The 22,733-nt window shown below is 53.6% G+C and overlaps 1 protein-coding gene across 7 annotated transcripts in view; it reads left to right on the top strand.

The window, feature by feature from the left end:
* Positions 1 to 22,733, top strand: part of CHD2 (chromodomain helicase DNA binding protein 2) — a 115,900-nt gene that overhangs the window by 78,033 nt on the left and 15,134 nt on the right. For 5 of the 7 annotated variants that reach the window (XM_058666599.1, XM_058666596.1, XM_058666597.1 and 2 more), the window contains 10 exons: positions 773 to 912; positions 3,959 to 4,097; positions 4,253 to 4,403; positions 5,319 to 5,441; positions 6,460 to 6,588; positions 7,857 to 7,997; positions 9,776 to 9,910; positions 14,809 to 14,987; positions 16,240 to 16,339; positions 21,504 to 21,717. In XM_058666599.1, coding sequence (XP_058522582.1) covers positions 773 to 912; positions 3,959 to 4,097; positions 4,253 to 4,403; positions 5,319 to 5,441; positions 6,460 to 6,588; positions 7,857 to 7,997; positions 9,776 to 9,910; positions 14,809 to 14,987; positions 16,240 to 16,339; positions 21,504 to 21,717 — 1,451 coding nt within the window. The remainder of the gene's footprint in view (positions 1 to 772; positions 913 to 3,958; positions 4,098 to 4,252; positions 4,404 to 5,318; positions 5,442 to 6,459; positions 6,589 to 7,856; positions 7,998 to 9,775; positions 9,911 to 14,808; positions 14,988 to 16,239; positions 16,340 to 21,503; positions 21,718 to 22,733) is intronic. The other 2 variants (XM_058666594.1, XM_058666595.1) reach the window with 2 other exon arrangements.

The raw sequence follows: 22,733 nt of genomic DNA, 5'->3' as shown, positions 1-22,733 counted from the left end.
ACTTAGATGTTCCTGTTAGTGCCAGGCCTTGTGCCGACGGTTAGTGGAGGTGCTGAGGCAGGTCCTGAGAGAGAGGAAACAGGTGTGCTCCAAACCAAGTGGCTGGTTCTTGTGTGAGTCTCATCTGTAGGTGGAGAAATGTCACAGTGGGCGTCAGCTTGGCATCTCCTATGAATTAGGAGGATGTCTGTTAGGAATTTACCGGAAGAGCTGACATCACCTTACCAGTAGTACCTTGCTAAGAGGAGTCTGTAGAGGAAGACTGTGTCTCAGCAAGGTTCATACTCTGCTTTGTAAGTGTCAGTGATGTAAAGGGAATGCCGTTGCCCGTTCCAAGTGCACCGAGATGACAGGGCCGGTCCTTGGACCCAGTGGATGCTGTGAAGGCCCGCGGAGTGTGGGCAGCGGCTTGGCCTCTCCCTGTGCTCCCTGCCACCTGCAGCTGCCTTTGCTGCAGCGGGGAGGGAAGAGTGGGAACAACGCAGCGCCCTGCCAGCAGCGCCAGGCAGCCCGCCTGTTTACCACCCTGAGTTAGACATCTTCCTCTCTGCTTGTCAGAATTACTTTGTTTTGTGGGATTTTTTAAGAAAGTTTTTGTGATGGAAAAGGATTGTGTTAGCTTTTAGTAATGGCCCCAAGGTTTATGTTGAAACTGCATTATAACTAATAGAAAAAATGGAGAGCAGTGTTTGTGTCTGAGCCCTGGTGAGCCCTGCCGTGGTGTTAGAAGGTGGGTGCAGCGCCCTCAGGGTGTCCGTGTCTGCCTCCCTAGGCTGGAGTGCATAGCGCGGGACGCTGAGCTGGTGGACAAGTCTGTGGCAGATCTGAGACGCCTCGGCGAGCTCATCCACAGCAGCTGCGTGTCTGCGATGCAGGAGTACGAGGAGCAGCTGAAGGAGAATGCCAGCGAGGGTGAGTCAGGCCTGGCCCGCGGCTCGCCTCCCTCTTGCTGCCAGGCTTGCAGAGCACGCTGGATCGGGCACATGCCTGATGCTGGGAGGGGAGTGTGAGCTTACCAGGGGCTTGGCAGAGGGCGGTGAGCAAGAGGCAGCCATGGCGCTGCGTTGCCCGATGAAATGTGAAAATCGGGTTGAATGCTGTGAGACCCGGGACAAAGCCGAGAGCACACCTGGCTAGCTCTGGTGTTTGGCTGCAGAGAAGGGACCATTTCTAGGTCGTGTCCCTTGGGTATACACGTGCATACCTTGATGTGACCAAGGAAAGGGTGTAGACAGCTGATGGAACTACTACTACTACTGGATGAATATTGCCCAGGGTTACTGTTGGGATTTTCAAGCCACAGGAATGTGTAGTGATTACATTGGATATGAAGTGTGTTTTCTCTTAGACACCTGAGGGTTTTTTTTTGGTTTGTTTTGTGTTTTGTTTAAGTAGATTTTTCTATCCCAGGATGTATTTATTTATTTGAGGGGCCGAGAGAGAGGCAGAGACCAAGCTAGCTCCTATCCGCTGGTTCATTCCTTCGGTGTCTGTGATGACGGGGGCTGAGCCAGGCTGAAGCTGGGCCAGGAATTCAACCCGCTTGCTATGTGATTGACAGGGACTCTGTCACTTAACGCCTCCTGGAGTCTGCATCACCACGAGGCTGGCATTGGGAGTAGAAGCAGAACTTGATGCCGAATGCCCGAGCACCCCAGCTGGCTGACACTGAATGCTTGGCTAAATGTCTGAGTTGCCTTTGTCCTGTGAGGTGTTGGCTCTGGTGTGGTTCTTGTTCAAGGGCACCCTTGTAGCGGGGAGGGTGTCGTGTCCCAGTTCGCTGGGCCATGTGAATCTGTGCCATCTCCACCGTTCTGTGTCGCTACACACAGGCTGCCCTCAAAGCTGGTGAGCTGCGGCTTAGTGCGCGGGCAGATCTGGCAGCCATTGTTGGAAATTTTGGTTCTCACTTTGTTTTGCTCCATTTAGGAGGAACATTTTCAGTTTGAGAGAAAAGAGAGAGCAGACATCTCACCCTGGGGCTGGAAATGTGAGCCTGGGCCCAGAGGTGATCTGTATCTTCTCTGAAGCTGAAAAGTTTTGTTCCTAAAAATAGTAACATACGTATGTTTGAACTTTAATGCTACTGATGTGCACATATATTCCTTAATACCAGCACCAGCATTTCTGCCCACAGTAGAATGCATTCCACTGACAGTGTACGGTGAGTGAACCGTGAGTTTAGAAGTACTGAGGGGCAGGCGTTATGTTGCAGAGACAAGCCATCTCTTGGGGCAGCTGCACCCGACGGCTGAATGCCTCCAGTACTTGCATCCTTGCCACCCATATGGGAGACTGGGTTGAGTTCTAGGCTACATATTTTAACCTGGTCCAGCTTTGGCTATTGCAGGCGTTTGGGCCATTGAACCAAATAATGGAAGCTGAGTGTTGCTTGCTGTTCGCTTGTAACCTCTCTTTCTCTAAAGTTGATCTGTTCTCTGTGCTGTTGTGCAGTAACTTAGCAGTTGGTTCGGGTTTCAGCCTGGCCCCGCCCACCATCATGACAGTTCGGGAAGGGACCCAGTGAATGGATGCCGCCATTTTTGTTTACACCTCATAGCGTTTTTTTTAAATAAGATTTATTTATTTTTATTGGAAAGTCACATACAGAGAGGAGGAGAGACAGAGAAGAAGAACTTCCATCCATTGATTCACTCTTCTTGCAGATGCAACGGTTGGAACTGAGCCAGTCCAAAGCCGGGAGCCTGGAGCTTCTTTCAGGTCTCCCGCGTGGGTGCAGGGTCCCAAGGCTTTGGGCTGTCCTTGACTGCTTTCCCAGGCCACAAGCAGGGAGCTGGAAGGGAGTTGGGGTGGTCGGGATTAGAACTGGCACCCCTGTGGGATCCTGGCATGTTCAAGGCGAGGACCTTAGCCGCTGGGCCATGGCGCTGGGCCTGCTCTCGCAGTGTTTTTCAGTACTTGTTGGTACGTCTCCCAGACACAATAGGAATGTTGTTGACTTTTTAGGTTTTTGACATCCTGGTTTTTAGTTTATTTTCTTCTCCTTGCACGGTACAGTGACAGAGGCAGAGTGACCGTGACTACCTCGTTTGTCAGTTTTCCTCCTGTTATAGATGGTCATAGCAGTCAGGGCTGGGCCAGGCTGGAGCAAGGACCCGGAAGCCTCCCAGGTCCCCCATGTGGGCGGCAGAGCCCGAGCACTGCCTCTGGACGCACAGCAGGAAGCTGGGCTGGGCACACAGTGTCTGGGGCTCAGCAGCACTCTGTGGGTGCAGGCGCTCACCTGCTCCCTGCAGCTCGGGGCGTTTGCATGTTCCTGTCTGTAGACTGTGGGTTCAGATGCCTATGACTTTGCCCCGGTCCTGTTAAGAGGTATCTTTCTCTCACTGTGTCAGTCTTGTGGCTTTCAACTTCAGTACTGGATTAGAATGGTTGGACTTCATTTTGCTTCCATAGGATCATTGAAATTTGCAGCTTGAGTTTCGATATATTTTTGTGCCACCTTCAGTTTATCGTTCAAATGTGTATTAGGTATTAACTTGATTGATTTTTAAAAAGATTTTTATTTACTTGTTTGAAAGAGTTACACACACACACAGTGAGTTCCTTCTGCTGGTTCACTCCCCAGATGTCCACGATGGCCAGGGATGGGCCAGGCTGAAGCCATGAACTAGGATAGGAGCTTCATCTGCACCTGCCCCGTGATGGCCGGCGCCCACTGACTTGTGTCTTCCATTGCTTTTGCCAGGCCATTAGCAGGGAGCTGGGTCTAAGTGGAGAAGCCATGACACACGCTGGTGCCCGTGTGAGGGGGCCCCTTTACCTACTGTGTCATACCGACAGCCCATTAAAATGGTTTTACAAGCTTTAGAAGGGAAGGAATTTTTGTCTTACAGGTATATGAACTAATAATAAGCTCGAGGTGTTTTTTAGGAGAGACTAAAAGTTTTGGCTTTGGTGGTCCTGTTTACTTAACAAGTGTGACTTTCTTCTTTAGGGAAAGGCCCTGGGAAAAGGAGGGGCCCAACCATCAAGATATCTGGAGTTCAGGTGAATGTGAAATCCATTATCCAGCATGAAGAAGAATTTGAAATGCTGCACAAATCTATTCCTGTGGACCCTGAAGAGAAAAAAAAGTGAGTGTATGTTGTGTTGGTGTTTTGTGGCCATGATGGGTAGTTGAGCCTTGAGATGACAGGCTGTAGTTTCAGCTGGTGTCGTTCTGTGGTCTTGTCCTGGGCTCTGCTTCAACACTGAGGCCCTTCTGACGTCCTGCCTTGCACTGCTCCAGGTACTGCTTGGCCTGCCGTGTCAAAGCTGCCCATTTTGATGTGGAATGGGGTGTGGAGGACGACTCCCGGCTGCTGCTGGGGATTTACGAGCATGGCTATGGGAACTGGGAGTTAATCAAAACGGACCCAGAGCTTAAGTTAACTGACAAAGTAAGTCACTCTGCACTGGAGTCTTCTGCAAGATTTGCTCTATACTCTCTTTATATTCATTACTTGTTTCTAAACTCTGGGGGTCACTGGTAAACTCCTGGGATTCTCTTGTCCTTGGAAGTGCCGCCAGCTGTGCTGGACCGTGGCACCGTGTCATCGGGAGCAGTAAGGGAAGGCGGCAGCCAGGTGTGGCTTCTGGGGAGTGATGGGAGTCAGTTCCATTGCGTTAGAGGTCAGATGTCACTGCAGCAGACACCAGGGTCAGTTGATTAGTGATGAAAGCCTGTTCCAGGGTCAACACGAAGAGCGTGCACGAGCTCGGTGCTTGTTGTGGAAGCCGGCACTGGTCGTACAAGCCTCCCAGCCCGACTGTTGAAGGGGCAAAGCCACGGCAGGAAAGGAAAGCTAACTGGCTCAGAGCTGAGAGGGGTTTACTCCGTGTTGTGCTCCTGGCAGGCTCTTCCTGGCACGCCTGGGTTTTAGGAGGGTGACAGCACCCTGCTCTGAGCAGAGACCAGATCCGAAGGCCCGCCTCTGGTGACAGGCCCCCCTGCTGATGTAGCTCAGTGCTCTGAGAAGCATTTCAATCTAAACGGAAGCTTTAACCTAGCTCCAGGGAGTCCGTGCTCCTGGAAGGAGGAAATCCACGCGGCTGGGATGCTCTAGCAGATGAAGCCACAAGCCCCTCCTACCCTGTTAACAGCACAGGTAGGAGCCAGTGGGAGAGCTCGTGAGAACAGCTCGTGAGGGACTGTCAGTGACTGGGAGCCAGGACTCGAGAGAGGATCTGAGGCTTTGCTGTGTTCTGGGTGGGTGGGCAGGGCAGGACTGCGCCGAGTTCTTGTGCATTCTGTCGATGCTGCTCCACTAACCGGGACGTGGGTGGTGGCGGGTGCCTCTCCTTGTCTGTTGAAGATTCTGCCCGTGGAGACAGACAAGAAGCCCCAGGGCAAGCAGCTGCAGACCAGAGCCGACTACCTGCTGAAGCTGCTCCGGAAGGGGCTGGAGAAGAAGGGGGGCGCGGCTGGGGGGGACGAGGTGAGTGCCCTCCAGGGGCTGCGCCGTGGGGTGGTAGAGACCACAGCCCAGCCCCGCCGTGGTGGGCATGGCTCAGGGTGCTGGGCTCGTGAGCTCCCAGGAATGAAGACTTGGCTGTTGGTAACCACAGTGCTCCTGGTTGACTGACCTGGTGTTGTGGTCACTTGCTCACGCATTCCCAAGCTCGGCACGAGGAGTCGCCCCCCTGGGCCCAGCTGTCTGGGTGTGCTCCCTGGTGCTTTGTCGTGAGCAGAGATCCCGTACTGCCCTGGTAGTGCCTGGGATTTCACGGGTGGAGGGGACTCTTGGAATCCATGGTTGGTTCAGGGACTGCATTTCAGTTGCTCGTGTATTCTCTTGAGCTTTATTTCCTTGTTTTTTCCCATCTGATCATTTCTTTTCTGGCCTAGAGAGATGGAGGGTCCCAGTCGGGAGACACTAAGTTAGGACCTATACTGGGCAGTGTTGGTGTGTTTCTCAGTGCCTCTATAGTAGGGCATTTGTGTCAGTTTCTCTGTGTTACAGACACAGCCAACTTTGATGAAAAGTTTCCAGGATCCGCCCTGGTCTGTTTCTCTTGTGCTGGGGTGGTGAGGGTGTGGGTACCCATCCTGGCAGCTCAGTGCACACACTGCAGGTGCCTGGGGACACAGCAGACACATTGTATCATTCAGTGAGTGAAGAAACAGCATCTTAGCTTTCTTGTTTTTTTTTGCTTGCTTCTAGCTGTTATATGTTACTAGTGTTTGTTGCATTTGATGAGCTAAAAAATTTTCTTTTCCATTTAAAAATACCTTATGTTTAGGATAAATTCCAAAATTGTGACTCAGTAGATTTCAAGGAGTTCTGAGTTTTCTGTGGTGTGGAGTTTGGTGTGTGCCTGCAGGCTGCCCCTTGCCGCCCCAGGTACAGCACCGGTACCCTCTGGATTTTCTTGTTTGAATTTTGTGACTGCTGTGTGGTCATGCGTTCGAGGCACTTGATCTGTGGCTTCACTGTCACTCTCCCCTCTTTCCAGGTCAAGTCGAAGAAGCGGAAGCCTAGAGTGAAAAAGGAGAACAGAGCTCCACGGCCGAAGGATGAGCGCGGGGCGGAGCTCTCCTCCCCACGGCACTCGGACAACCCTTCAGAGGAGGGCGAGGTGAAGGTGTGAGGCTGGGCTTCGGCTGGGGCTGGACTTCGGCTGGGGCCGGGCTTCGGCTGGCTGTAGTCCTTGTGCGGCCCACACGCAGTTGTCTGAAATGTGTTGGTTTACATGGGATAGACACAGTGAGCACAGAATGTGTGTATCTTTGCTTATTAATCTGTCAGAGAGGACCACGGTTGTCCATTTAAGTCAGCATTGCAGATCCATACCCAGTGGAAGTAAGACAGGAGCCTGTATTAATGATAAATGGTGATTGGCACTTGGCTTGTTCATTGAACAGTGGGGAATGCAAGGGGGAAGCTAATGATTGGCCCAGACCACACTCTGGTTTGGTGTGTTGCGGAGTGTGCGAGGGAGATCACGCTGGACCCGAGTGTAGGGTGTTGGGAGGAGGCTTTATTTCCCAAGCTTGGTGACAGCTGCCCTGCTACGCTCTAGGAGCCACTGCGCCGAGCAGCTGAAGTCAGGGGTTGCTAAGCTTCCTCCTCCAGTGAGTGAGAGCCACGCAGTATGATTTCAGGCAGGAAGGGAGTTGCCAGAGCCCACAGTTAGTTAACTAACCTATAGGAGGCAGGAGGGGCCAGGTGTGCGGAGCCTCCAGCGTCATTTCCGCGCTGTCACATGGGAGTGATGCAGAAGGAGGAGCGGGGTGCACTTTTCACACCTTCAGTTAACTTGAATGGCAGGAGGGGATGTGGGAAGGCGGGGTGCAGACCTGTCCACTCTCAAGCAGTACGAGCCATCAGTGCCAAAGCCCTGTTACAGGATGTAGTGCGAGAAATGCTTGTAGCCTCTTGTCTAAGACAAGTGAAAAGTAAGTTGGTATCATTCTCTGTGTTGCTGCAGTTAAAGGCAACTTTGTAGAATTCTGTTCCGTTAATTCAGGGAACAGTGGTGCCTTTCAGCTAGCTCAAAGAGGGTGAGTGGTGGTACAGGAGGTGTCGTGGATTTGAGTTCCACACACAGGAATTCAGCCGCTGGCAGCCTTGTTCGTTACTGGCACATCATCTCTGGTTCTCAGTTTTCTGTCTGAAATGGGAATGCTTGTGTTGAAGGGTTGTTAGGAAAATGAACTGAAGGGAAGGAAGTTAGGAACATCTGTCTTTACCAGCTCCAGTGGTTATTACTGGAGCGTGGAGAATTACGTGAGACTCTGCGCTTGGAAGTAAGACATTGGGGGCTTGCGCCCGGGCACACTGCCTTTCCTGCAGGGCCTGCGGGCAGGCGGGATGTCATGGCAGCTCCTCATCGTCCCCTTCCTTTCCTAGGACGACGGCTTAGAAAAAAGTCCAATGAAGAAAAAACAGAAGAAGAAAGACAACAAAGAGAATAAGGAGAAACCAGTGAGTTCCAGGAAGGACAAGGAAGGGGACAAGGAAAGGAAGAAGTCGAAGGAGAAGAAGGAGAAGGTATGGATGCATCCTCCCTAGGTCCTGGGGAAGCTGTCTGTCCAAGGCTGGGCTGCTGGAGCACAGCTGTCCTCAGAGGAGGCGGGCAGGGCTGGCAGGGCTGGCAGGGCGGTGGCAGGGGGAAAGCAGGGCTGGCAGGGCGGTGGCAGGGCGGTGGCAGGGCTGGCAGGGCGGTGGCAGGGCGGTGGCAGGGCGGTGGCAGGGCAGTGGCAGGGCAGTGGCGGGGCTGTGGCGGGGCGGTGGCAGGGCGGTGGCAGGGTGAAGGCAGGGCTGGCAGGGCGGTGGCAGGGCTGGCAGGGCGGTGGCAGGGCGGTGGCAGGGTGGTGGCAGGGGGAAGGCAGGGCAGTGGCAGGGTTGGCAGGGCGGTGGCAGGGCTGGCAGGGCGGTGGCAGGGCGGTGGCAGGGCGGTGGCAGGGCGGTGGCAGGGCTGGCAGGGCTGTGGCAGGGCTGTGGCAGGGCAGTGGCAGGGCTGTGGCGGGGCGGTGGCAGGGCTGTGGCAGGGCTGTGGCAGGGCGGTGGCAGGGCGGTGGCAGGGCGGTGGCAGGGCTGGCAGGGCAGTGGCAGGGCTGGCAGGGCTGTGGCAGGGCTGTGGCGGGGCGGTGGCAGGTGTGGGCTGTTGTTACTTTGTCACTTTATTTGATATTTCAGTGCATGTTTTGGGGAGTTTTGTGAGGTGTACTGGATGGGAGAAGTCTGCATGTGGGGGTGGCTGCTTAGAATATGTGCCGAGACTGACGTTAGAAGAGCACGGGCTGCTGTTACATGGGAGTGTATCTGAAGGGTGTAAGATTCCAAGTAGATGCGATAGTTAGGTATAAAAGAAAGAAAGAAAAGAGAGAGAGGGAGGGAGGGAGGGAGGGAGGAAGGAAGGAAGAAAAAAAGAGAAGAAAGAAAGAAAGAAAGATGGTCGTTCCATCATCTTCAACCACAGAAGTGGTATAGCACTGGGACATCCATGTTGTCACTGGCTCTGCCATCTGGTCGTGGCTGCAGGAGGCTGTGTGCGTACTCTGCTCCTTGGCTCTGGGCCATCGTTGTGAAAGGCCACACTCTTGGGGAGCATGGTGGCAGTCCTCCGGGCGTGCGGCAGAGGATGGTGCCGGGGAGCTGCGTGCAGTACACTGGAAGCAATGGAAAATTCCCTCGTTCAAATTACTGTCCAGTTTTTAATGTCAGAAGCTGTCCTGTGACAAATGTTTTTTGTGTTTCTATTCCTACGGAAAGATGTATTATTCTTTTTTTTTTAAAGTGAAAGACTGAAAAAAAGCAAGATGAAAAATACGAACAGCCGTCTGGCCAGCGTTGTCTGTCCACTTTCCATGTATCACCGACTGTGTCTGCCTGCTGGACACTCAGTGTGCTGCTGAGGCACCCAAGCCCGTCAGTCTTCCTCCTCTGGCCCCGGGCCGCAGTGCCACTGTGTTTTATTCTGCACTGCAGATCATGGGACTACAGATGAGTTAGATCGTTAACGTAGTGCTAATTCCCAGATCAGACTTTAAGGGAGGTAGCTCCTTGACTCTGCAGCGCACTGCTGTTGGCGTCTGTCTTACCTGCCCGCTGCTGTCAGTGTCCCCTTGGCAAGTGGAGGAGTGGAAGCCATCAGTGATGTGATTGAGTGTGTGTGGGGACAGAGGGGACCGGTCATCCAGGTCCCTCTCAGAGGACTTGGCTTCTTCACCTTTGCCACTGCTGTAGTGCAGGCATGCATGGGGAGTCCACCTGCAAGGCACGATTGCACACATGACGATGCTTCCTTGTATTTTTTTTTTTTTAAGCCCAAAAGTGGTGATGCCAAATCTTCGAGCAAATCAAAGCGATCTCAGGGTCCTGTCCATATTACAGCAGGAAGTGAGCCTGTCCCTATTGGAGAGGATGAGGAAGATGATCTGGACCAGGAGACGTTCAGCATAGTAAGTCCTCGGGGAGGTGTGCCGAGCCACAGGGCTGGGTTCTGCCTGGTGCAGGCGCAGCCTTAGAACGCGAAGGCTGGAAGCGCTGTGAGCTCATTAGAACACATTGCTTCTAGCAGCTGAGGCCGCATGTTCAGACTAGGCCGGCCTGGAGCAGGTTTTCTTGAGACTGGATCGCATGACCTGTGCTCCTGGGCAGAAGGGCCTTGGGGTCCCTGGGAGGCAATTGTGAGTCAGCCATGTTCCCTGAGCTGGCCTGACCCGATGTGTCATCTGCAGGGTTCCCATGTCCATAAGTAACCTTCTGTGGTTGGAGACTTTGCGCTTGAGTGGCGAGGTGATGGACTGCCAAAGGCCTGGGAGAACAGTTGGTTCCTGGCCAGGAGTCAGGGAAGGCTTCTTGAAGGACCTGATGGTCTGCACTGGGAAAGACTGAGAAGAGATGGAGGGAAGGAGGTGCCATGGTGTGGCGGGAGAGTGTGATATGGGTATGTGCCCAAGGCCTGTATGGCCGTGTGTGCCTCATCGCCTCCATGCTGGGAGCCAAGATGACCAGGAGGTGTTGCTGTATGCCTCGCAGCGACCAGAGGTGATGGGCAGGGACTGGGGCGATGATCCCCAGGGTCCCTGGCTGCTGGCTGGAGCTGTGCTGCAGCCACTGTGCTGCACTCCCAAAGGCTTGCCCCTCTGTGGCTTCTGACTCCCCTAGTCCCAGTTTCTAAAAATGTTTCTATTCATAGGATAGTATGCGGCCGTATCCTGTAGGTCCTCCTGCTTTCTGTTTTGAAAGATGGACTGATTGGAAAGACAGCTTCTGTCTGCTAGTCCGCTCCTCACGGGCTGCAGTTCCCGCTCTCCCGCGCGGCTGGCAGGGTCCATCCTCTGCCTTCCCTGGCACGTGAGCAGGCAGCTGGGAAGGACGTGACGCAGCAGGGATTTCAATTGGCTCACCAATATGAGAGGCCACCTTGGCTTAACCTGCTGTGCCAGAATGCCAGACCCTCTTTCTGGGTTTCATGCCGCTGAGGCCTGTTTTTCTTTCTTTGCAGTATCCTGCTTTCTTAATTCTGTTTCCTGCCTGTGAGCCCTCTGAGGGCAAGTATTTTTTTTCATATGTGAAGTCCATTTACATGCTAGAAATGCATCAGAAACTGGGCAAAGTAAGTAAGTGCATAAATATGACATGGCCAGCGCTCTCATCAATTTTCTGGATTTTTCTTTGTTTAGTGTTAGAAGATAACGCCTGATACGTCTGTGGTACCATGCCACTTTATTTTTTTCAAAGATTTATTTATTTTTATTGGAAAGGCAGATATACAGAGAGGAAGAGGGGCAGAGAGGAAGATGTTCCGTCTGGTGATTCACTCCTCAAGTAGCCGCTACAGCTGAAGCTGAGCCGACCTGAAGCTAGGAGCCAGGAGCCTCTCCTGGGTCTCCTATGTGGGTGCAGGGTCCCGAGGCTTTAGCCCATCTGCAGGCCCAAAGCAGGGAGCTGGATGGGAAGTGGGGCTGCTGGGATTAGAACCGGCACCCGCATGGGATCCTGGTACATGCAAGGCAAGGACTTCAGCTGCTAGGCTACCGTGCTGGGCCCAGTACCATGCCACTTTAAGAAATACTCTTCTGTATAGGTTTATTTTGACCTTATGTTATTATTGTTGTTTAAAGTGTGTCTGAGAGACAGATGGAAAGTCCCCAGGAGCTTGGTCCAGATCTGCACGCAGGTGGCCGACGCCGGCTTAGTCGGGCCGATCTCCCGGATCTGGGGTGCGCCCTGCCTGCTAGTCCGCTCCCTTGCTTTCCTGTGATAACATCTTAACAGCACAGAAACTACCCGGGAATGTAGGAGAAGTCTGAAAAAATTCTTGGAAAATACATATTATAAAAAAGATGCATCGATGTTAAAATTTTTGGACCAAAATAAACTTTCAGCTCGATTTGCCTTGCAAGGTTGTCAGAGCTGAGTAGGTAGTGCTGGTTCTGGTTCCTGAAGCCCCTGCCATCCCACGCTGGGTAGGAACCCGCGCTTCCCTGGTCCTGCATCCCAGGAGCAGCTGGTGTGAGGCTGCGCTACTGCTACTGTGCCTCTGTGTGGTTGGAGGGTCTTACACAGAGCAGTGTCTGCTCATCCAGGCAGCCAGGCCCCGTGTGCATGTTGTCTCCACAGTAATCCTGTGAAATGGGCTAGTAGTTCCATTTTCCATCTTACAAAATAAGGTGAAAAGAACTAAGTGGCTTTTCCTCAGTCACCTGGGCGGTGTTTGGCTGAGGCCGTTTGACCTGAGAACTGAATATTCCATACCCCAGATCCTGCCAACGGCCCAGTGCAGTGGCCAGGACGCTGTGTGCCGTGAGCCTGTGGAGGCAGCTCGCGCTACGTGTGCGGGAGCTGGCTTCCTCCCTCGGCATTCTTGTTGTCAAGGTTTATTTGGGTTGATGGTTGTGGCTGGGATTCCACTGCTTCATTTCCTTCTGTTTTGAGCTTTCAGTCTGTGCTCATAATGATGTGGACTTAGGTTCCAGATCTCCCCACAGCAGCTGAGGCTGAGCTGCTTCGGACATTTCCGTATGTGCAGGTTTCTCTTGGCCCCGTGGCTGGAGCACAGGTGCCAGGCCCTGCCCCCTTGTGTGGCTGGAGTGCAGGTGCCAGGCCCTGCCCCCTTGTGTGGCTGGAGTGCAGGTGCCAGGCTCCCCGCCCCCTGCGTGGCTGGAGTGCAGGTGCCAGGCTCCCCACCCCCTGCGTGGCTGGAGCGCAGGTGCCAGGCCCCCTGTCCCCTGTGTGGCTGGAGCGCAGGTGCCAGGCCCCCTGTTCCCTGTGTGGCTGGAGCGCAGGTGCCAGGCCCTGCCCCCTGTGTGGCTGGAGCGCAGGTGCCAGGCCCTGCCCCTGTGAGGTGTTGGCGAGGTGCTCTTGAAGGCACAGCCTCAGTTGGCCATCTCATGCCCAGTCTGAGGACTCTGTGCTACTGACCCTGGTATAGTTCAAACATTTCTTTTGTTCGTTCGTTCGTTCTTTCTTTCTCTTTCTTTCTTTCTTCCTTTCTTTCTTTTTAATATTTATTTAATTTTATTGGAAAGGTAGATATACAAAGAGGAGAGACAGAAAGATATTCAAGTAGCCACAAAGGCCACAGCTGAACCAATCCGAAGCCAGGAGCCAAGAGCCTCTTGTGGGTGCAGGGTCCCAAGGCCTTGAGCCGTCCTCGATTGCTTTCCCAGGTGACAAGCAGGGAGCTGGATGGGATATGAACTGGCACCCACATGGATCCCTGGCTTGCAAGGCAAGGACTTTAGCTACTAGACTACCGCGCCGGGCCCTAGACATTTCTTTGTATACTGGTTGAACATTCTTGTTTCCAGTGAATTATTGATTACATCCTTTACCTATTTGGGATCATTTGTCTTGTCTTGTGTTTTTTTGTTGTTTTTTTGTTTTTTAATTTTTTAAAAAAAGATTCATTTGTTTTTATTACAAAGTCAGATATACAGAGAGGAGCAGAGACAGAGAGGAAGATCTTCTGTCCAGTGGTTCACTCCCCAAGTGACTGCAATGGCTGGAGCTGAGCTGATCCAAAGCCAGGAGCCAGGAACCTCCTCTGGGTCTCCCACATGGGTGCAGGGTCCCAAAGCTTTGGGCCATCCTCGACTGCTTTCCCAGGCCACAAGCAGGGAGCTGGATGGGAAACAGGCTGCCGGGATTAGAACCAGCACCCAAATGGGATCCTGGCATGTGCAAGGTGAGGACTTTAGCTGCCAGGCCACCGCGCTGGGACCTTCTTGTGTTTTCTGTAGGGCTCTTTGTTCTACATTCTTGACAAGCGGTGATTGCAGCATTTGCCAGGCTGTGGTGGGTCTTTGCAGACCCTTGGCACACAGCTGGCGGTTGCTGCCTGTTGCCATGGCGGAGAAGCACAGGGCTTCCCACGCGAGTCCCCAGGGCTGCAGCATGTTTGCTTCTCTGAGCGCTGTCTGGAGTGACTTGGTCTTGGCTCATTGGACTGTGGATATTGGTAACTACTCTCCCTACCCCCATTTTCAGTTTCTGGGTTTTGTTCTACTTTCTAGAAGATTCCCTTAACTTTATCTGCCATTGTTTTACTTTGGGTTCTTACTGCTCTTGCTGTGTTGTGTTTCTAAGATCCTGCTCTTATTGTGCTTCTCTGGGCGTCGCCTCCCGTCCGTCCTGTGAGCAGCCCTTGGTGGCTGTGTGGCTCCTGGCTGTGCCTGTGTGTCTGGCAGCCGGAACCTGGATGCCTGGCTGGGAACTCTGAGCAGGATGGTGGCCTGGATGGCCCTGGAGCTTCTCTGCGAGCCTTGCGGTCTCGGTTTTTCTTTGGGGTTGGTGTCATTCTGTCAGGAATGTCCACTTCACTGTGGCCTGTGTCTAGCTGGCAGGCAGAGGTGTCAGTGGGCGCTCCCCACTGCTGGGTTTGGCTTTCGTCCATTCAGTCGTTTCCCTGGCTGCCAGCATTTTCTTTCTCTTGTTTTCTCTCGGTGGGTTCACCTCTTAAGCAGCCCCTTCTCTGCTGTGCTGGTAGGCAGAGAAGGGAAGGACGAGATTTGGATGTGGAAGCCTTTCCTGTACCTTCCCTCTTGGAGAATGGGCGGGGGTTGCAGTGAGGCCGTGCCTTGCCCTGCCCTGTGGGCTTGGGCCGCTTCTCGAGGTGTCACTGGGCCTCAGGCCGCTGAGGAGTCTGCACTTTGACAAAGTGGACTGCGCAAGGGGTCTCGGCAGCTGGGTGGGGGTGCTTTGCTCACTGACTGCGTGCCTGTTCCCACGGCGCTGGCCGCCCCGCCCCTGCTCTGGCAGGCCCGTGGGGCGGGGGCCATCAGTACACAGGCAGCCGAGGGTTCGGGTCCGCTGCCCGCGATCATGCCTCTCTACTGTTGACCTGTTGCAGTGTAAGGAGAGGATGAGGCCGGTGAAGAAGGCCCTGAAGCAGCTGGACAAGCCTGACAAGGGCCTGAGTGTGCAGGAGCAGTTAGAGCACACACGGAGCTGCCTGCTGAAGATCGGGGACCGCATCGCCGAGTGCCTGCGTGCCTACTCGGACCAGGAGCACGTGAAGCTCTGGCGGAGGTAGCACTTGCACACCCAGCGGGCGAGCACAGGAGTGGATGGGCTCTGCTGTGCCAGGGAGCGCTGGGAGGGGACGGGTGGGCTCTGCTGTGCCAGGGAGCGCTGGGAGGGGACAGGTGGGCTCTACTGTGCCAGGGAGCGCTGCTATGCCAGCGAGCGCTGGGAGGGGACAGGTGGGCTCTGCTGTGCCAGGGAGCGCTGGGAGGGGACGGGTGGGCTCTACTGTGCCAGGGAGCGCTGCTATGCCAGCGAGCGCTGGGAGGGGACGGGTGGGCTCTGCTGTGCCAGGGAGCGCTGGGAGGGGTGGGTGGGCTCTGCTGTGCCAGGGAGCGCTGGGAGGGGACAGGTGGGCTCTGCTGTGCCAGGGAGCGCTGGGAGGGGTGGGTGGGCTCTGCTGCTCCAGCGAGCGCTGGGAGGGGACGGGTGGGCTCTACTGTGCCAGGGAGCTCTGCTATGCCAGCGAGCGCTGGGAGGGGACAGGTGGGCTCTGCTGTGCCAGGGAGCGCTGGGAGGGGACAGGTGGGCTCTACTGTGCAGGGAGCACCGGGAGGGTACGGGTGGGCTCTACTGTGCCAGGGAGCGCTGGGAAGGGACGGGTGGGCTTTACTGTGCCAGCGAGCGCTGGGAGGGGACGGGTGGGCTCTGCTGTGCCAGGGAGCGCTGGGAGGGGTGGGTGGGCTCTGCTGTGCCAGGGAGCGCTGGGAGGGGTGGTGGGCTCTGCTGTGCCAGGGAGCGCTGGGAGGGGTGGGTGGGCTCTGCTGTGCCAGGGAGCGCTGGGAGGGGTGGTGGGCTCTGTTGCTCCAGCGAGCGCTGGGAGGGGCTTCCCGCACTGCACTCCCTGTCAGTGCCTGGCTTTTCATGAAGTAGGCCTTTCCCCACAGCTGCTTGGATGGTAGGTGATGCTGTTCGGGTGTCTTTTGAGAGCGAGGCAGCACTTCTCTGTCTGCTGGCCTCTTCAAGTGTGGACACTGCTTCCCTGGACCCGCGAGGGCAGGGATCAGTATTGTGACTGCCCCCGGCCTCCACCTGCCCTCAGCTCCGGCCCTGGCCCGCTGTCACTGGTGGCTGGGCAGCATGGCAGGGAGACGGGCTGAGGTCCTAAGACTGGGCGTCCGCAGGAGGGCAGAGCCGGATCAAGAGCTGGATCAGGGCCCGGGGTGGCTGCATTTGGACTTTCCCTATTAAAATTCAGTATTTAAAAAAAAAAGTTTTAGTTCTAGAAATCACTGGAACTGTTCTGGATTTTTTTTAGGAACCTGTGGATTTTTGTTTCCAAGTTTACAGAATTTGATGCTCGAAAGCTGCACAAGTTATACAAGATGGCTCATAAGAAGAGGTCTCAGGAAGAGGAGGTAATGTGCAGCGAAGCCCGTGGCGTGGCCGTCCTGGCTGCAGGCTGCTCCCTGGGCAGGTGCCCGAGGACCCTGGCACGGGGCAGGCCTGCCGGGCGCTCTGAGCGCTCACTCTGCTCCCTCCATGGTCCGCACTGGTAGTCACAGTTAGACTGCTGTTCAGTGGATAAAATAGCCAAACCTTGTTCAGTGCTGACGGAGCTGTTCCTCTGTGCTCTTTGACCTGGAGGAATGTATTCACCAGGTCTTTCCTTCCAACCTGTTTATAGATTTGACTGCTAACACTTATTGGGACTGTGGGCAGAGAATACTTTTCCTGCTCTTTTCTGAACCATGTCCTTGCTGTCCTTCTAATTTTTACATATACGGGTCTCAGTGGATGTCCGCAGTGTCCACTTGGAGGAGCAGATATGGGGTCGGTGCTGTGGTGTAGTGAGTAAAGCTGCTGCCTGCAGTGTGAGTGTCATATCAGTGATTGCTCCACTTCCCTTCTGATGTCCTTGGGAGAGCAGTGGAAGATGGCCTATGTACTGGGCACTCAGGGCAAGACAAGATGAAGGTCCTGGCTTCACTGGCCCGGCTCCGGCCATTGTGGCCTTTTGAGGAATGATCCTCCCTGTAATTCTGCCATTCAAATAAATAAAATAAATCTTCCAACAGAAGGGCCTGGTGTGATGGCTCAGTGACTAAATCCTCGCCTTGCGCGTGCTGGGATCCCATATGGTGCTGGTTTGGATCCCGGCTGCTCCACTTCCCATCCAGCTCCTTTGTGTGACCTGTGAAGGCAAAGATGTCCTAAGGCCTTGGGAGCCTGTGCCCATGTGGGAGACCCAGGAGAGGCTCCTGGCTCCTGACTGTTGTGGCCACTGGGGAGTGAACCAGCAGATGGAAGTTCTTTCTGTCTACTTGTCTTTAAATCTGCCCTTCCAATAAAAGCAAATGATAAATTTTAAAACAAAGCAAACTCCATAAGTGAATCTGAGAAGGTGTCAACAGATGAATGGCTCTCCTTTGTTGGGCTGGTGATGTGGAGAAGGGCTGGCCAGCGCGCAGGGGGTGGGCTCCTGGTGCAGAGTCCTGCGTGCCCGGAGTGGCCGTGCTGTGCGGTCAGCGGCTTCGGCTGTACTACCGTGGCAGCAGTGTTCGTGGTGTCAGGGATTGGGCAGGTGCTGCCTGCTCACAGCCCGTGCTGGCCTCAAGCTCTCTGCAGTGGCTGCCGGGGTCGTCTTTCGCAAGAACAGGAAGCAGCTTGCACACACCCAGAAATGCAGTGTTAACATGGCTGGCCGTCAGTAGAGATTTTAAGCATTATAAGAAGGCTGAAAGAAAAGCCCCAGGAGGGATGGCCTGTAGGTGTGAAAATCAGAAATAGTGGAAGATCAGGTAAGGGTTCATGGAAAATATGAAATATGGAAAACAATTTCAGAATTGAAGAGTTGAGTTGAAGGTTTTGAAGGTGTTTGTGGTGGGAAGATTCATGGTACAGCAGCAAGAGGCAGGGTAAGCAGGGCCTGGTGTACCACACTGGGAAGAGCTGTTCAGTCATTACATGTAGCTCTGTAGAAGAAGGCATTCACGCGCAATTAAGGGCAAAAATACAAAATGCCAGCTAAGTTTTTGTTTATAAAAGAAACTATAAACAAAAGCAACTTAGAAAGCAATAGGCTAAATGGTTTAGTAGTTCAATCAGAGGTGAGCTTTGTGTGTGTGCGTGCATTGTTTGAGGTGAGGTTTGTGTGTGTGTGCACTGTTTGAGGTGAGGTTTGTGTGTGTGTGTGTGCACTGTTTGAGGTGAGGTTTGTGTGTGTGTGCACTGTTTGAGGTGAGGTTTGTGTGTGTGTGTGCACTGTTTGAGGTGAGGTTTGTGTGCACGTGTGCATTGTTTGAGGTGAGGTTTGTGTGTGTGCACTGTTTGAGGTGAGGTTTTTTTGTGTGTGTGTGCACTGTTTGAGGTGAGGTTTTTGTGTGTGTGTGCACTGTTTGAGGTGAGGTTTGTGTGCACATGTGCACTGTTTGAGGTGAGGTTTTTGTGTGTGTGTGCACTGTTTGAGGTGAGGTTTGTGTGTGTGTGTGCACTGTTTGAGGTGAGGTTTGTGTGCGTGTGTGCACTGTTTGAGGTGAGGTTTGTGTGTGTGTGCACTGTTTGAGATGAGGTTTGTGTGTGTGTGCACTGTTTGAGGTGAGGTTTGTGTGTGTGTGCACTGTTTGAGGTGAGGTTTGTGTGTGTGCACATGTGCATTGTTTGACGTGAGGATTGTGTGCGTGTGTGCACTGTTTGAGGTGAGGTTTTTGTGTGTGTGTGCACTGTTTGAGGTGAGGTTTGTGTGTGTGTGTGCACTGTTTGAGGTGAGGTTTGTGTGTGTGTGCACTGTTTGAGGTGAGGTTTGTGTGTGTGTGTGCACTGTTTGAGGTGAGGTTTGTGTGTGCATATGCACTGTTTGAGGTGAGGTTTGTGTGTGTGTGCACTGTTTGAGGTGAGGTTTGTGTGTGTGTGTGCACTGTTTGAGGTGAGGTTTTTGTGTGTGTGTGTGTGCACTGTTTGAGGTCAGGTTGTGTGTGTGCACTGTTTGAGGTGAGGTTTGTGTGCACATGTGCACTGTTTGAGGTGAGGTTGTGTGTGTGCACTGTTTGAGGTGAGGTTTGTGTGCACATGTGCACTGTTTGAGGTGAGGTTGTGTGTGTGCACTGTTTGAGGTGAGGTTTGTGTGTGTGTGTGCACTGTTTGAGGTGAGGTTGTGTGTGTGCACTGTTTAAGGTGAGGTTTGTGTGCACATGTGCACTGTTGAGGTGAGGTTGTGTGTGTGCACTGTTTGAGGTGAGGTTTGTGTGCACATGTGCACTGTTTGAGGTGAGGTTGTGTGTGTGCACTGTTTGAGGTGAGGTTTGTGTGCACATGTGCACTGTTTGAGGTGAGGTTGTGTGTGTGCACTGTTTGAGGTGAGGTTTGTGTGCACATGTGCACTGTTTGAGGTGAGGTTGTGTGTGTGCACTGTTTGAGGTGAGGTTTGTGTGTGTGTGCACTGTTTGAGGTGAGGTTTGTGTGTGTGTGCACTGTTTGAGGTGAGGTTTGTGTGTGTGTGTGCACTGTTTGAGGTGAGGTTTGTGTGCACGTGTGCATTGTTTGAGGTGAGGTTTGTGTGTGTGCACTGTTTGAGGTGAGGTTTTTTTTTGTGTGTGTGCACTGTTTGAGGTGAGGTTTTTGTGTGTGTGTGCACTGTTTGAGGTGAGGTTTGTGTGTGTGTGCACTGTTTGAGGTGAGGTTTTTGTGTGTGTGTGCACTGTTTGAGGTGAGGTTTGTGTGTGTGCACATGTGCATTGTTTGACGTGAGGATTGTGTGTGTGTGTGCACTGTTTGAGGTGAGGTTTTTGTGTGTGTGTGCACTGTTTGAGGTGAGGTTTGTGTGTGTGTGTGCACTGTTTGAGGTGAGGTTTGTGTGTGTGTGCACTGTTTGAGGTGAGGTTTGTGTGTGTGTGTGCACTGTTTGAGGTGAGGTTTGTGTGTGTGTGCACTGTTTGAGGTGAGGTTTCTGTGTGCATATGCACTGTTTGAGGTGAGGTTTGTGTGTGTGTGCACTGTTTGAGGTGAGGTTTGTGTGTGTATGTGCACTGTTTGAGGTGAGGTTTTTGTGTGTGTGTGTGCACTGTTTGAGGTGAGGTTTGTGTGTGCATATGCACTGTTTGAGGTGAGGTTTGTGTGTGTGTGTGCACTGTTTGAGGTGAGGTTGTGTGTGTGCACTGTTTGAGGTGAGGTTTGTGTGCACATGTGCACTGTTTGAGGTGAGGTTGTGTGTGTGCACTGTTTGAGGTGAGGTTTGTGTGCACATGTGCACTGTTTGAGGTGAGGTTGTGTGTGTGCACTGTTTGAGGTGAGGTTTGTGTGCACATGTGCACTGTTGAGGTGAGGTTGTGTGTGTGCACTGTTTGAGGTGAGGTTTGTGTGCACATGTGCACTGTTTGAGGTGAGGTTGTGTGTGTGCACTGTTTGAGGTGAGGTTTGTGTGCACATGTGCACTGTTTGAGGTGAGGTTGTGTGTGTGCACTGTTTGAGGTGAGGTTTGTGTGCACATGTGCACTGTTTGAGGTGAGGTTGTGTGTGTGTGCACTGTTTGAGGTGAGGTTTGTGTGTGTGTGCACTGTTTGAGGTGAGGTTTGTGTGCGTGTGTGCACTGTTTGAGGTGAGGTTTGTGTGTGTGTGTGCACTGTTTAAGGTGAGGTTTGTGTGTGTGTGTGCACTGTTTGAGGTGAGGTTTGTGTGTGTGTGTGCACTGTTTGAGGTGAGGTTTGTGTGTGTGTGCACTGTTTGAGGTGAGGTTTGTGTGTGTGTGTGCACTGTTTGAGGTGAGGTTTGTGTGTGTGTGCACTGTTTGAGGTGAGGTTTGTGTGTGTGTGCACTGTTTGAGGTGAGGTTTGTGTGTGTGTGCACTGTTTGAGGTGAGGTTTGTGTGTGTGTGTGTGCACTGTTTGAGGTGAGGTTTGTGTGTGTGTGCACTGTTTGAGGTGAGGTTTGTGTGTGTGTGCACTGTTTGAGGTGAGGTTTGTGTGTGTGTGTGCACTGTTTGAGGTGAGGTTTGTGTGTGTGTGCACTGTTTGAGGTGAGGTTTGTGTGTGTGTGTGCACTGTTTGAGGTGAGGTTTGTGTGTGTGTGTGCACTGTTTGAGGTGAGGTTTGTGTGTGTGTGTGCACTGTTTGAGGTGAGGTTTGTGTGTGTGCACTGTTTGAGGTGAGGTTTGTGTGCGTGTGCGTGTGCACTGAGGTGAGGTTTGTGTGTGCACGTGTACACTGTTTGAGGTGAGGTGTGTGCGTGTGCACTGTTTGAGGTTTGTGTGTGTGCGTGTGCACTGAGGTGAGGGTTGTGTGTGTGCGTGTGCACTGAGGTGAGGTTTGTGTGCGCATGTGTACTGTTTGTTTAAAGGGGTTTACCCTGACAGCTTGGCCGCTCCAGGACCTGGCCAGCTGCCGCAGGTTCTCCGGGCGTGTTCTCACACCATCTCAGTCAGACTGGTTTCTGCTAGGTCGGACTCATGCCGTGCATTTCTGGTAAGAAACCAGTAAGGGACAGGTTAGAAGTCACAGAAAATAGGAATAGAGGGAGTGGAAGCGATGATGTTTGTTTGCTGTTAGAAGTCACGTGTAGGCTTGTTGACCTCTTTGTTGTACTTCACAGGAACAGAAGAAGAAGGATGACATGGTTGGTGGTAAGAAGCCATTCCGACCAGAGGCGTCCAGCTCCGGCCGAGATTCTCTGCTCTCTCCGTCCCACAGCTCTCACAACCTGCACCCACCGAAGCCTCATTTGCCTGCCTCTCATGGCCCGCAGGTGCACGGACACCCAAGAGACAACTATGGTCACCCCAACAAGAGACACTTCAGCAGTGCAGGTAGGGCACTGAGTGGAGCAGGAGCCAGTTGCTTGCCCCTGTACAGATGGCCGCTGGCTCTGTGGGCGCCGTCCCCCCAGCACTGCGCTGTGGTTTCCTTCAGGAGATGAGGGCCAGGAAGCTGTAGCAGGCTGGAGTGTGCTGGAAGCTGTCCTAGCCAGGCAACCAGGGCTGGACCTAGGGAGGGCATGTGTTGTGTGTGGCAGCTGTGCAGTCACAACTAGCAACACTCCGGCCCCTAGTAAGTCGGCTCCAAAAGGTAGCCAGCTAGAAGATGGGCAGAAGGCTTTAAACAGAGCTAAGAGCCTTCGTATTGGGAGGGAAGGTTGGCATATTAAACATGCATATTCAAAATGTAGGAGGAACTCCATAAAGAAAACCACCGAACAAAAATGGACTTTTCTGCCAAGAAGACATGCAAATGGCCGGTGGCCGATGAGAAAATGCTCAGCCCCGCTGATCGTCAGCAGATGGCAGATTAGCGTCGGCTGGGTCTGCATGTGTCAGAGCGGTCCCAGTGCGGGGCTGGCTGCTAACACGGCGCTCGGGCCCATCCCATAGCTGAGTGTGTCAGAGCGGTCCCACTGTGGGGCTGGCTGCTAACACAGTGCTCGGGCCCATCCCATAGCTGAGTGTGTCAGAGCGGTCCCACTGCGGGGCTGGCTGCTAACACAGCGCTCGGGCCCATCCCATAGCTGAGTGTGTCAGAGCGGTCCCAGTGCGGGGCTGGCTGCTAACAAAGCGCTCGGGCCCATCCCATAGCTGAGTGTGTCAGAGCGGTCCCAGTGCGGGGCTGGCTGCTAACAAAGCGCTCGGGCCCATCCCATAGCTGAGTGTGTCAGAGCGGTCCCGGTGTGGGGCTGGCTGCTAACACAGCGCTCGGGCCCATCCCATAGCTGAGTGTGTCAGAGCGGTCCCACTGCGGGGCTGGCTGCTAACACAGCGCTCGGGCCCATCCCATAGCTGAGTGTGTCAGAGCGGTCCCAGTGCGGGGCTGGCTGCTAACACAGCGCTCG

Source organism: Ochotona princeps, chromosome 6 (assembly GCF_030435755.1).
Source record: "Ochotona princeps isolate mOchPri1 chromosome 6, mOchPri1.hap1, whole genome shotgun sequence".
NCBI classification, from domain to species: Eukaryota; Metazoa; Chordata; class Mammalia; order Lagomorpha; family Ochotonidae; genus Ochotona; species Ochotona princeps.
This window is presented reverse-complemented; position numbering and strand designations above follow the sequence as displayed.